Source organism: Acinonyx jubatus, chromosome F2 (genome assembly GCF_027475565.1).
Source record: "Acinonyx jubatus isolate Ajub_Pintada_27869175 chromosome F2, VMU_Ajub_asm_v1.0, whole genome shotgun sequence".
Lineage (NCBI taxonomy): Eukaryota > Metazoa > Chordata > Mammalia > Carnivora > Felidae > Acinonyx > Acinonyx jubatus.
In genome coordinates, this window is record NC_069394.1 from 33502577 (window position 1) to 33516655 (window position 14079).

General features: G+C 35.9%; 1 protein-coding gene and 1 pseudogene across 50 annotated transcripts in view; one reads left to right on the forward strand and one right to left on the reverse strand.

Annotated features, from left to right (window-relative positions):
* The window catches only part of RIMS2 (regulating synaptic membrane exocytosis 2), a 601125-nt gene that overhangs the window by 200337 nt on the left and 386709 nt on the right, over positions 1–14079 (reverse strand). For 31 of the 50 annotated variants that reach the window (XM_053208502.1, XM_027064049.2, XM_027064046.2 and 28 more), the window contains one exon: positions 12309–12374. The exons of the other annotated variants lie outside the window; for them this stretch is intronic. In XM_053208502.1, the coding sequence (XP_053064477.1) occupies positions 12309–12374 (66 nt within the window). The remainder of the gene's footprint in view (positions 1–12308; positions 12375–14079) is intronic. 50 annotated transcript variants of the gene reach the window in all.
* On the forward strand, positions 2802–3191 carry LOC128312904 (ragulator complex protein LAMTOR5-like; annotated as a pseudogene).

Genomic DNA, 14079 nt, shown 5'->3' on the forward strand with positions numbered 1-14079 from the left:
TAAAAAAAAGTCATTTAATATCTATCATAGTTCTATTTTTTAAATAAATTGTTAATGTTTTGTAACATATGAGTAAAATAGTTCAGATTTCTGCATGTATCATTTACCTGGATAAATACAGATTATTGCTCTGTGTTATGTAGTGGCCCGTATTCCAAATTGCAAGCGTTTGCACAGGATACTGTTTAATAGCCCTCTACAAACAGAGCTAATTCATATCGACTGATAATACCATAACAATAGCCAAAACTGTAGCAACCCTGCTTTAAAAGCATACAATAGCCCATGCAGAATTTGAGCTGAGGATTTCTAAGGGAAAAATAATTTTATAATCATCCAGTGAAGTTGTCCAGTTTGATCATTTTTCCCCCAGTACAGCTGCTCTTAAAAGATTTTTTAAATTTTCACGTATCTGACACAGCTTTTACGTATTTCATCACTTGTGCTATTCACTTTTCCTATTCTCAATTACAAGGGATTGTGACTCAATCACAAGGACTCTCAAGCACAAGGGAGTTACTCAGTGTAACAGGAAAGAATAGGGCAGTGGGCATTTGTTTCTATAACCACTTACATTCAACCATCACAGTGCTACGATTCCAGATCAACAAAAGCTCAATGTAAAGCATCTCTGTAGGTGTGATAAAAGAATACTAAGAATACTCAAAAGCAAAACAAGACAAACAAACAAAAAACAACCAGCACAATGTAAAATTTCAAAGTAACATTCAGATGTCAGTGAAACTGTCCTAGTACATAACTCAGAACTTACGGTCTATGATACATTAGACAGGCTTCTTTCATATTTAGATTGTAAAGATGCCATAAATAAATGTAAGTGGTTTTCTTAAAAAATAAACTTGTAGAAAGTGAAGGTTTTTAAAAATTCTTTTTTTTCACAAAGAAATTATTTTCCTAAAGCTGAAATCTTAAATTAAAAAAAGAAAAATGTAAGTGTGTCTCTGAAGGACAACAATTATAATCTCTGGTTTGGGGCAAGAAACGTCTTCCCTGTATCTATATTGTGTAATACCATAAGCTGATTAACAGCAGAAGCATTATGCTTTTGATAAAATCTATTGAATGTCTAGAGATTTTCTGAGCATTAGCTGCATAATGAAGAAATAACTACATGATAATATCTTAAAATTAGACATTTTAGGGTGATTAATAAAACATATATACATATTTACATAATAGATAATTTAATTATATGACTCAACTCTATAATTTTCATGCTCATCATAAATTACAATGTACAAGTTTAAATTTGTAAAAACTGTAGTTTATATTATTTTAGTATTGCTTCCAAAGTAAAGAGAATTGCAATACACAAAATACTCACCATGGAAATCATGGGAAATAAATAAATAAATTAACTAATTAATATTGTGTATGAATAGGAACATTTTATTATTTTGGTGGAAGATAGGTCAATTTACCCCTAGGCATGATGGCATCTCTTTACAGAACATTACTGTTCACTTAAATGTAAATTCTGTACATTAGTTAGAAGTGAGTTTACTCAACAATAACAGCAATATATACTGTCAGCCAAGTTAACAATCGAAGATGTGAAACAGCAGTAATACATATAGTGATGTGAGAAAGCAAGACACTTCTAATGTAGAAAAACATATTACTATCAAACAAATCTAGAGAAGTATTTTCTTAGAAATAGTCACTAGTCATTGTAGGAGATAGCAAGAAAAAAAGAGTAAATATCTCAATTTCCTGAAGAAAATTAGGGACAAATACAATACTGAAAAATAAAGATATATTGTATTATTAAATATGCACACACAGAAATGTATAAGATGTAAATGTCTTGAGGATATTTTGAGTATTTTATTAAATATTTATAACTTTCATTGTTATTTAATTTTTACTTCAAAAAATAACAGAAACAAAACTACAAGTAAGCAGAATTAATTATTTACTCAGCAACAGTTAACAGGCAGCAAATTAATACATTATTAAAATATATGTTTTTAAAATCCTGAGATAATATAATTACTATCTATAATCTATAACATGCTTACTTTACTAAATAATTTTCATTTTTCAGTGGATGTTAAAGTTTAAAAACATTTTGTCAATTGTAAGAAATTAATGTTATTCCACCAAGGGATGGGCACCCCCCCATGTTTTCCTTTCCCAGGTCCTCAAACAGTCTGAAACAACAAACATTTTAAACGTGTGTTTGTAAAGGACCAAATTATGCATTGTTACTGTAATATATGTATAAATGTGAAGAGGGCTGGTCCTCATAGTAGAATGCTATGTTCAACGGTTTCACTAATCATTGTTGAACAATTCACCAACCTTCCTTTGTTTAGCTAGGTTTACAGGGAGAGTGGAAAGGGTATAGTGCAAATATCTCAGACATACTGCTACCACCTGCCTTTAGCTGCCACTTCATGTGGTACCAATCACACAGTCAGAGGTAGTAGTCCAAGGATTAATCCCCCCAACATGCATGCACACACACACACACACACACACACACACACACGTACACAGTCTAACAGAACAAGATGTATGCCTATTTTCAGGCATAAATACTAATTGTCTCAGTCACTACTGATGACATGATGTCTAACAGTCAATAAAAAATGACTAGAGACACCAAAAGGCAAGAAAAAATAGGGCCCGCTGTCAAGAGACAAAGCAATCAACAGAGTCAAACTCAGAGATGACACAGATTTGGGAACTATTATGGAATTTCAAATAAGTCTAACTGACAATTAAAGACTATATTAGAAAAGATGGACAACATGCACGAAAAGATGGAGAAGTTTCAGCAGATAGATGGAGACCATAAAAGAGTCGGGCGGGAGACATGTGGTAGAGAAGGGACACAATGTGCTGTAGGGTCCCCGGCTGGGGGGCGGGGGGGGCGGGCAGTGGGTGTGATGGAAGAGACTCTGGAGCAGCACCTGGAGGACACAATGAAGAATCCACCCATTGTTTGAATCCTGGGCACAGATTCACTAGGACTTAATCTGGGCTGCTGTGAGATCCTGTCAGATTAGCATGCTGGGGTGATATCTGTTCTAGCTCAGCAAGCAGCTGGGCTAACTTCCGACCCCACTGATACTCCTGCGATGTGTCTAGAATCAGATAATGGGAATATTATGATCCAGAAGCAGGACGGTCTCACAGTGGCAGTACACAGCAAGACCTTTTGATGTCTTCTATCCGTTCTCCAGCAGCCTGTCATAGAGGAACTTAATTCTACCTATGTTAAGTGTCTTATAGAGCTATTGAAGTTCCAGAAGTTAGGTCGTTCATTTAAAGTACATTAGGCACTTTTCTATTAATTTTAGAGTAAGCTTTTTTACACTGTATGGACTGACTTGTAAAAATACCAGTAAGGAAGAATCACAGCTTGAAGTAGCAGGTCCAGGTCATTTTGTATACAGAATTTTGTTATGTTCAACAAATCAGGTTGGAGGGAAAAAGAGGCAAATGGAAATGCTGGACATACAGAAATTAAAATATGGCAAAATATTAGTTAGAAAATTAGCCTGGACTCAGTTTATAGAGATCTTAAATGCCTCGTAAAGAAGCTTAGGCAGGGTTTAATTTTCTATGAGAGTGACCTAAAGCTTCTGAACAAAGGTAATTTGTAAATAACGTAATGAATTAGGAAGACGAATTCAGCAGTAGTGTATGGAATGAAGTAGAGTAGGAAAAGGCTAACTTGTAGTAATAGGGGTAAAAATAGAGAAGATGGTATGGATGACAAACATTATAAATCACAATGTACAAAATATGAAATATACAGCATATAGAATATGCATAATATACAGAATTATACAAACAGAAGGTTAGGATTAGAAGGAATCTCAGAGGCCATATAATCCAATCTCTGTCTTTTTAGAAATAAGCAAACTAAGGCTCACAGAAACTTGGGATACGTCACACAATTAGATGTTTTCTGAGCTGGAACTAGAATTGAGCTTTCTTGATTCAGAAGTCTGTTAACTTCACTGAACTATAAAGTGTTCAATAGCAAGGGCTTTTTTTTTTTTCCCTCTCAAACATGTTTGACATCCCCATATGAATTAAATGTAGAAATAAACAAGCCAAAGCAAAAACCTGAAATTCCCAGCCTCCAAAATGAAATGATGATCTATTAATATGAATAAAAGAATTCTAGGGAGGAAGGATAGTAACTCCAGTTTTGAACTTAAATTTGTGAGAGATAGAAGAATATTCTGTACAGAGGTCAATCAGGTAGAGAAATCTGGCCTTCAAAGGAGAGAGTTGTACTGGAGATACAGTTTGAGAAGTCATTGCACAGTATTATATTTCAGTATTGGTTGATTGATTAATTGATTCACTATTTCAATACTACTTAGTGTGCTCATATTATAGGCCAGGAACTATACCAGCTACTGGAAGTTTTGGTCAAAGCCACAGAGATGATGGGATATAGGTCAACATACAGTCAAAAAGTTGAGGATGTGAGAAATAGGAAACAAGAGAAGGAGACAGAACAGTCAGATGGTAGAATGAGAATCAGGATAGTAATGCGTTAGAGAAACTTTAAAAAGGCAGTATTCGAGAATGGCAGATGCAAAGAGGCAGCACACAGATAAATATATATAAAAGCCTTGGCCAATAATAATCACAGGGAAAATAATTTAAAATAAAGGGCTGGAGGCAGCAGTCAACCATAGAGGGTTGGAGCGTAGGAGCTGATGAAGGAGTGTTTGAAGCATATGTAAAAATACATACTCAAAACCATGACTTAAGAGACAGAGAAGTGAATCATTCTCAAAGTAGCTTGAAGATTTGCAGAACAGAAAGAAGGTATTATATACATTTCATCAGTAATTCAAGAAGAAACAAAAATATGAAAATAAGAGATACTGAAATGCAAGAGAAATGAGAAATAATTAATGAAGAAAAATTCCAAAGACATTAAGAGAGGTTACAGTCAGAAACACAAATAGAAGGTGGAAGGAGATTGGTAATAACACAAAGAAATTAAGATAGAAAGGAAGTATGAGTTACTTGCATTTGATCACATTTACTAAGGGCTCTCAGTACTACTTACCAGAAAATGGCATCTATAGGACAACAGTCTACTGGACACCTAGGTGGCTCAGTCAGTTAAGTGTCTGACTCTTGATTTTGGCTCAGGTCATGATCTCATGGTTCGTGGGATCAAGCCCCATGTTAGCAGAGCCTGTCGGGATTCTTTCTCTGCCTCTCTTGGTCCCTCCCCTCCTCATGCACACGTGTGAGCGCGTGCTGTCTCTCTCTCTCTCTCTCTCTCTCTCTCAAAATAATTAAATAAACTTAATAAACTTAAAAAAAAGTCTACATTCCATACAGAAATCTCATCTTCTGTGATTCCACTAACTTTATCAGAATGCTTTCTCTAATGAGGTTTTAGTCATGGCCCCAAATACCTTGAGATAAGACCATTCACTGCCTCTCTTCAAACTCCATGGCATTCCTCCCAGCAACTTACTTGGGTCTATCACCAAAACCAGTCTCAATTCTGGCACCAGAACAACTTTGTGATAAACTTAGTAAAGGGCAAGCTCAACTGCCCCGGATATCATCTAAATTCTTCACCTCCTGTACTTTCTTCCGTACCGTTTCAATCTCCTCTCATTCTCTTAGCTGTTATTTTCAAACCTCCTTACCCATTGTTAACAAACTTTCTTGTAACATCAAGGAATGGTTTTGTTCTGTAGAACGGTTCCTGCATACCCCTACCTTAAATAATATCCAGCTCAGCCTTGCAAACTCTGCTTCCAGTATCGCTCACAGCAGGAGAAGCTACTTATTCCTTCGTATTTCATAGTCCATGGATCTAGGAGAAGATGCCTTCCTAGAGGCACTCTGGCCATTACTCTCATACCATAATGTAAATATTTTTATTTCTATGAAGCATGTAACTTAGCCTGAACCTCCATTAAAAATTCAGGTTGCTAGTATCTATTCAACTTCCAATCATTATCTCTTCTCTTCGTCATTGATAATTTGGGGAGCTGGTTGTCAGCTACCTTCTTTATCCTGATTCCTATGGTAATGCTAGGAGATTTTAGTGCACATGAAGAAAACTCTTCAATAATCTTGAACCACAAGATCTTCAAAACCTCAATCATCCTCACATTTTTCCTGCATTACCCCCCACCCCAAAACTACTGTGGATCTTAGAATCCAATGAAACTATTTAAACTCAGAAACACTAAATTCTAATATGTATCTCAAATTCTGATTACAACAGCTAATTCTGTCAGGTGTCTCATAATCTCGCTCCAATTTTACTTGATGTTCACTTGATAGTCGATACCAATTCCCGACAGTATGTATCACTGTCTTTGCCTTCCTTCCTTACCCATCCTAAACTCCTATGATTGATCGTCTGACCCACTCCCATATCAACACTCAGATTCCTTTCTAACCCAAATCTCTCGAACATTTATCAGAACCCCAAAACTTTGTTCCATGCCATAATCTGATTTCTCTATATCGAGGCAACTGTGAATAACTTCAGGAAAGTTTGGCGCGCTGCAAATTCATGGCCTCCAACTTCTGCTGGGCTGCTATCATCTTTTTAGTTTTCCTTAGTTCCCATCACTTTTTAACCAATGACCATTTTAAACTTCCTCATTTCCAATCAACATCATATTCAACCTTGGGCCTCCACCCTCAAGAATTTGTCTCAAAAACAACCACCATCATCTCGGTTTACAGCAGCGAGATCATTGAGGCTATGCAACATAATTATCTTCAACTTCACAACTTTTTGCTAAAAACTTACTTAGTTTCAACTCTCTCATCAGTTTTCTTCCGGTCTCAAAAATAAACAAGAGTGTCTTTCTGTTTACAAACTCCATCTGTGTATTGAATACATTCTCCTACCTAAGACCTTTCTAACAGTCATCCTCTCCCTTTTCCATATTTTCAACCTATCTTCTCCTAAAGGATCCCTTTCTCCAGTCTACAAACTCATGATGTATTTCGTATTCGAAAGAGAGAAATCTGCTTTGAGATCATATACCCCTATCCAATATTTCTCCTCCACATTCATAATGCATCGAATTTCTTAGCTCCCAGTCATGTTTCAGGCTACTGCAAGCTGCTTTTTTTCCTTTGCCACCCTTCTGAAGTCATCTGAGATGAGTCACTAATAACTCCTCATTTGCCAAATCTCCTGGGTGTTTTTCAGTTATTATTTTTACTGCTGACGTTACTTCTTCCTGCTTCAAACTCTCTCCTTTTAGCTCTATTCTTCTCACTCTTCCTTCTCTGTGTCTCTTCCTTTATCTACCACTTAATTGTTAATGTTTCCCAGAGTGGAGAAAAAAAATCCTTGGCCTTCATTTCATGGGTTGTTTCTTAGGTTGTTTTCACTTTTATTTTTGTAGCTATTTCCCATTATGAGTGAATTTACTCTCAACGTGCTCTATATAGCCCAAATTTCTATAAGTTTTAAACTTATTTATTTTACTCCTTGCTAGAGTTTTCTCCTTAACTCTCTCAATAATTCCAAAACTGAACTTGTCCCTCACTTAAACTAATTCCTCTCCAAACATTCCTCCCCTTTGTCCCTCACTTAAACTAATTCCTCTCCAAACATTCCTCCCCTTTGATACTCACCTTTGTTAAGGTACTACACGCATCCAGTTACCCAAACTAGAAGGCTCATAGTGTTCCTTGACTCTTTGCTCCCCCTCAACGTCCAAGTCCTATTATTTACCACATATTACTGATTTCAATTGATTAAATCTCTGGTCTTCTTTCTCTCTCTCCATCTATTACCTTACTTAGTTCAGGTGCTCAAAGAGGTTTCTGCTGCCCAGAGATAGTTCTGCAAATATCCTTATGCATGCTTTTCTTTCCCACCCCTTTTCTCAACCATCCCATACAGTCTCTAGAGTAATTATTCTAGAGTGAATAAGTATATTATAGCCATCTCCTAATTAAAACTCTTTGAAGTACCTTCATCACTTACAGTCTTAGATCTAAATTCCTTACTAGAACATACAAGTTATCTGTAACAGGGACCATCTCTATCATTCCAGATTTATTTCTTGCGATTCCCTGCCTTGTGGATAATGCTTCAACAGCACTAAAACATGATATGTATTACTTTAGTAATTTTACTCATACATTTCTTTAGAATTCCACTGACATCCTACCTTACCTCTATATAAATCTAAATAATTCCAATTCCCCTTTCAAGTTATAGCCTAGCTGTCTCCTCCATGACATCGCTACATAATGTTTACTACCACCATGTTGCCAAACATCAGTGATTCCTTAGTATGTTGTGCATAGCTTAAAGTAGAGGTAAATACGAGGGGAAAAAAAGTTAGGTGTGGGAGTAAATTTTTAAATATAAAAGGTATATTTACTAAAATAAAGGCTATGTCTTAATAAAGGGACATTAGGGGCGCCTGGGTGGCTCAGTCGGTTGAGCGTCCGACTTCGGCTCAGGTCATGATCTCACAGTTTGTGGGTTCAAGCCCCGCAACAGGCTCTGTGCTGACTGCTTGCTCAGAGCCTGGAGCCTGCTTCAGATTCTGTCTCCTTCTCTCTCTGCCCCTCCCCCGCTCACGCTTTGTCTCACTCTGTTTCTCAAAAATAAATAAAATGTAAAAAAAAAAAAATTCAAAAAAATAAAGGGACATTAATACAAGGTAACATGATATCCATTCTAAATGTTGGTTTAAAGGTTGACTGTGTTTAAAAATACACAGTGACTCGGAGATCAATTTGTGCTGGTTAGCGTAACTGGGTCAGAAGAAAAAGTGTTTTGATTCCTACTATTAGTTAATATTTGTCTCCCGAAACAATATAAAAGTTTAGCAAATATTATTTAAGCCTCTATTCATCTCTTCCAAAGAGACTGCCTTCATAATTTTTCATTTTACAACGTTGGGGTAAAGAGACCAAGGTTCTGATTCTTCACAGACTGAGGACGCCATGTGGAGTTTACTACATTCATTCTAATCAGATAATTGCAGATTTCATATAGCTAAACTACAATCCACTTGGAGCTATTAACATAATATTTATCCCAGAAGGGGAATTCCTAGACTATTGTAGTAAATGCCACCTTGAAGTCTGGGCTGGGAAACTGGACACTTAGAGGGTTGGTGCTAATTTTCTTTTCTCCCCCACCGCCCCCTCCCCCCGACCCCTGCTTCCGGTCTTCCTTCTTTCCCTCCCTCCTTCCTTTCTTTTTTTCCCACAACTCTCAATAAAGAGATCACATTTCCTTTAAGTGTTCAGTTATTTTGGCTCAAGAAGGTGAGTTGGGGAAAATTTGGAAAATTTAGTTCAAAACCATTCCAGAAGAGAAAGAGATGGATGCAGATTTGAACTCTGTCAAATAGGTAAGAGAAGAACAACGTAGCAAGGGAAATGCGGATATTTCTAAGAACGGATTCCACCTCTGGGTATGTAAGTAAGTAAAGTGGAGACTAATAGGAAAAGGAAAAGGTGTCAAGAGAGTGGAGTTCTCTATTGAGATAAAAGAACTAGTAAGGTAAAAGTAGTTCAGTAAAAAATATATACGAGAGAATGATGTGTAGTTCTGGTCCAAGAACAAAGTATGTGAATTAAGAATTAAAAAAAATTTTTTTAATGTTTATTTATTTTTGAGGCAGAGAGAGACAGAGCACAAACGGGGGAGGGTCAGAGAGAGAGGGAGACACAGAATCGGAAGCAGGCTCCAGGCTCCGAGCTGTTGGCACAGAGCCCGACGCGGGGCTTGAACTCACCGACCGTGAGATCATGACCTGAGCCGAAGTCGGATGCTTAACCGACTGAGCCACCCAGGAGTCCCTAAGATTTTAAAGGTAGAACAATTTCACATAAGATTCAGAGTATGGCTATGGCAGTGACTGACTAAAGTAGAATTGGGGATAATTCACTACCTCCAATTTGAGAGGCCAAGAAAGAGAGTGGGTGCTGAATAAATCATTCAGGTGAATACTAACATCATTCTGGCGGATGGCAGGGATTATGAAAAGGAAGACTAAAGCCAGGTGCTAAAATCTTCCGTGAATAAAATGGATTAATCAAGAAGTCACCAGATGATCTATATACAAAGGTACAGAGGTTGAGTTAAAGACAAGATGCCTAGAATATTATGGTAATAAACTCAGGGTAGGGATACATGTATATCTTCAATAATCCCAGAATCTCATAGTGGATTGAAGTGAGGATCAGAAGGACTGAGTAACTCAAAAATTTAGCAGGTGAAAACAAATTATCAAAGTCCCTTTAAAAAAAAGCAAAGGAAGATGATGTTAAACTGAAAATTCAGTATAGTGTTTACTATTTCAGTGAAAGAGGCATATGGATTCCATAGGCAAAGATCTTACAGGTAGATGCAATAAATAAAACCGTATTATTCTGGTTCTCAGTTTGGGTAATAGATTCATGGATGTTCATTTTATCATTATGCTTTACAATGTACACACATTCTTTTTTATGTATCAAACTGGTAATGATGAAAGAGAGCATTTTTAAAAGCAACTAAAGAATTTCATTCTTACAAAATCCACCCAATTTATCTAGGAGTAGGTGTACATTAGCCTCACACACTGGCATCATTTAAATGATGGCAAATCTTACAGTAGGATATTTGATCACTTGTTTTCTAAAACTGATTTTCCTAACTGTGTTGTACTTTAATATAAACATTAATGATATTGTGTTTCCTGACCATAGACAAAATTATGGCACAAAAGGCAATTCAGAAATGTATCCTGCTAGGCTAGAGGTCAGAATTTGGGTAAGTATATGAAATTAATGACCAACCCAGAGCTGATCAAGAACTGATTCTACGTATGTTGGTTTGTTGAAAGAACAAATAATATAAAGCAATCTGCTTATTAATAATGAAGATAAATAGAATATTAACAAAAACTAATGTGGTACAAGATTTTAACTCACAGTTAAAGGAAGATACTAGAGTAATTAGAATAAGCCTATAATCAGTAATGTCTCATTCATGGTATCCACTTTAAGGAAGGTCTTGGTCAATTATGAGGAGTTCTGTAACTATTTCTTCACATTTTTATGACGTAAGTGTGTAACCACTGCAACTCCAAAATAGTCAAAAATAATATAGAGCAAAAGTAACAGTAAAAGATGGAACAAAAAGAATTATTTAGTATTAAAGCAAAATAACAGAAAAGAGGCTGAGAAAATGCAAAACACAATATAATACAGCAATTATCACTATCATATAACAAACTGGAAGGCAGTAAATGTCAATTACATTTACTGAAAGACATCACAAAACTTGAGTCATTAGGTATTTATTGTTGATGTTATCTCTTATGTTTCCTTCCACATTTATCTACATGAATTCAATCCTTAGGAATTTACTCATTAGTTTCAATTATTTTTTCTAAACTTTTAAATTAATAACTCTTAATAAATCAATAGTACAAAAGTGGTCACACATAATCCAAATCACTTTGAAACAACAGAGTGAGTACAGCATATAATCCTTTATCTACACTAGCTGAACCTGCCACATTATCACCGCCATTCTCTTCTCTGCCTGCAGGGACTCAAAATGATGTCACAGAACCAGTTCAAATCCCTGAAGCTACATAGAGCCTTGAGAAACTGTAAGCTTTTGGAGACTTTCTTTCCCTTCTCTTTCTAGTTTATCCTTCTTTCTGTTAAATGCCGAGTAACTGATATTTCCCTTCAATATAAGGAGAATGGTGGAAACGTAGAAATGAATAAGGATTTTCCCCCACACCCAATATTCTCCATGGATCCAGGACTATCTATGACCAATGAGTAGATCACAGCCACCTTGGACAAGGTAACCATAAACTGATCAGTTCAATCTAAGTACTTACAGGACTGATTCCTCAATTGTGGTGAGGAGGAGATGGGGAATCAGATTGTAAGATGTATAAAAATCAATCAGTTCCTTCTATATATATAATTATGAACTCTGCTGAGGAAGGTGGTCAGTTAAATGCAATTAACTTTTTAAAATACTGTTATTCTATCCTTCCAGATAATCAAGAGTTAACTGTAATTTCTGATGAACTAAATTTTTAGAATGATCCAAGAAAGGATACTAGCTCATTAAAGGAAAGCTATATTTTTGACCTCTTACTGCAATTAAAATATTTACATATGCTATATTTTCTATTTTATAGTAAGATAATATTTCTATATTTCATTAATAATCATATATGTATATATAAAAAAACAGAAACAGAAGTGAATTCTATCATATCAACAGACAGGCACATGCAATTCTATGAACAGACTCAATTGTAAGAAAAATATACCTGCCATCCCTGTGATGGTGTTCAATGGTCTGACTGTATCTGGAGCGAGGTAGAGTAAGAAACTGACTGCAAGCGTGGCAGAAACAAGAATAAAAATGAGACTCAGGAAAGAAATGAAAAGGTATAGTTTAATTTTAAAAAGTGAGATTCAAAAAAGATAAGCAGATAGTAAGCAAAGCAAATGAAAATTGTTAATAGAAAGCTTGCTCCTTCCTCCCAATGTCCATTGTATATGGCAGCGCTAAAGGTTAAAATAGCGAAGTATTCCAAAACAAACACACCAAAAAAGATAACAAATCAAGATTTAAACCAATCAGATTTCAAAACAAAATCTTATCAATTATCAAACATCTTTAGCACCATCTATAAAATGCCATACAACATAGTTGCTTTCCCTTTTTTTAGGAGGAAAGAGAAGAAAAAAATAATAAAATAACGAGAAAGTTTAAGAAGAAAATAATAAAATAATAATAAAACATTCACTGTGTTTTTTTATATGTTTATAACATACTATTGGCTGTGCTATGTTTCATGCCCCATGACCACTTTACCCATCTGTGGTTGATTCTCTTCTTTCCATAGCGCTAATTTAACCCTTTTATCTTCTTAGAACCTTTCATGCCAAAACTCTTAATTTTGGCAGATGATCATTATATTCCAGTTAAAAAAAAAAAAGAAACAACCTTGAACTCTCTCAACTTCCCTATTTTATCTCTAAATATAGAGTACATATATTTATACCTTCATTTGCCATTTTTTTTTTGCACCTAAGGAAGAAACTTCTCTACCTGTAATCCTAACTTCCCGCATAACCTTCCATCATTCATGATTGTTTCATGCCTTCCTTTCCTGAACTGCATTTAATCCTAAAAAATAAACCCTTCATTGATCTCGCCTTCCTCTCAAAATATTGCATGTTTCTGACTTTCCTTCACAACGTTCGACATCTTAGCCACATCTACAATTCTTGTCACCACTTCATCATGCGTTCATGCTTTAAGCTTACCATGATGTGACTGCAACCTCTACATTTCCCTTGAAGCTATCCTGTGAATGTTACCTGTGAAATCCTAAAAAAATCCTTCAACTTCTTGATCTTCATCATATTACATTTATTTATGGTGTTACACCCTGATTTTCAACCTCTTCTTGACATTCTCTCTTCTCTTGGTTTTTGAAACATGATTCTCTTGCTATTAAAAATAGTATTTATAGGGGCACCTGGGTGGCTCAGTTGGTTAAGCATCCGACTTTGGCTCAGGTCATGATCTCACGGTTTGTGGGTCTGACCTCCACATTGGCCTCTGTGCCAAGCTTAGAGCCTGGAGCTTGTTTCAGATTCTGTGTCTCCCTCTCTCTCTCTGCCCCTTCCCCATTCTCTCTCTCTCTCTTTCTCTCTCTCAAAAATAAAATAAACATTAAAAAATGTTTTTAAATAGTATTTATGTAACACTTAACCATGTAACAAGTACTCCATTAAAGTTTTGTCAACTTTATCTCATTTGTTTCTCATAACAACTCTTTGAGGTAGGGTCTAGTATTGCCACAGACCAAACAACTGAGGCTGTGAGTATCTGCCCACAGCCAGATAGTAAGTAGCTGGACTGGGATTCAAACTTAGGTCTTCCTTAAGCCAAAATTCAGGTTCTTATGGCCTGGTCTCCCGTCTAGCTAACTGCTTCTTTACCCATTTCATTTACTGGATTCTCTCTCTCTTTATTCCTTAGAGGCAATGGGTTCCCAAGATGTGTTCCTCAAACTTTATATTCCA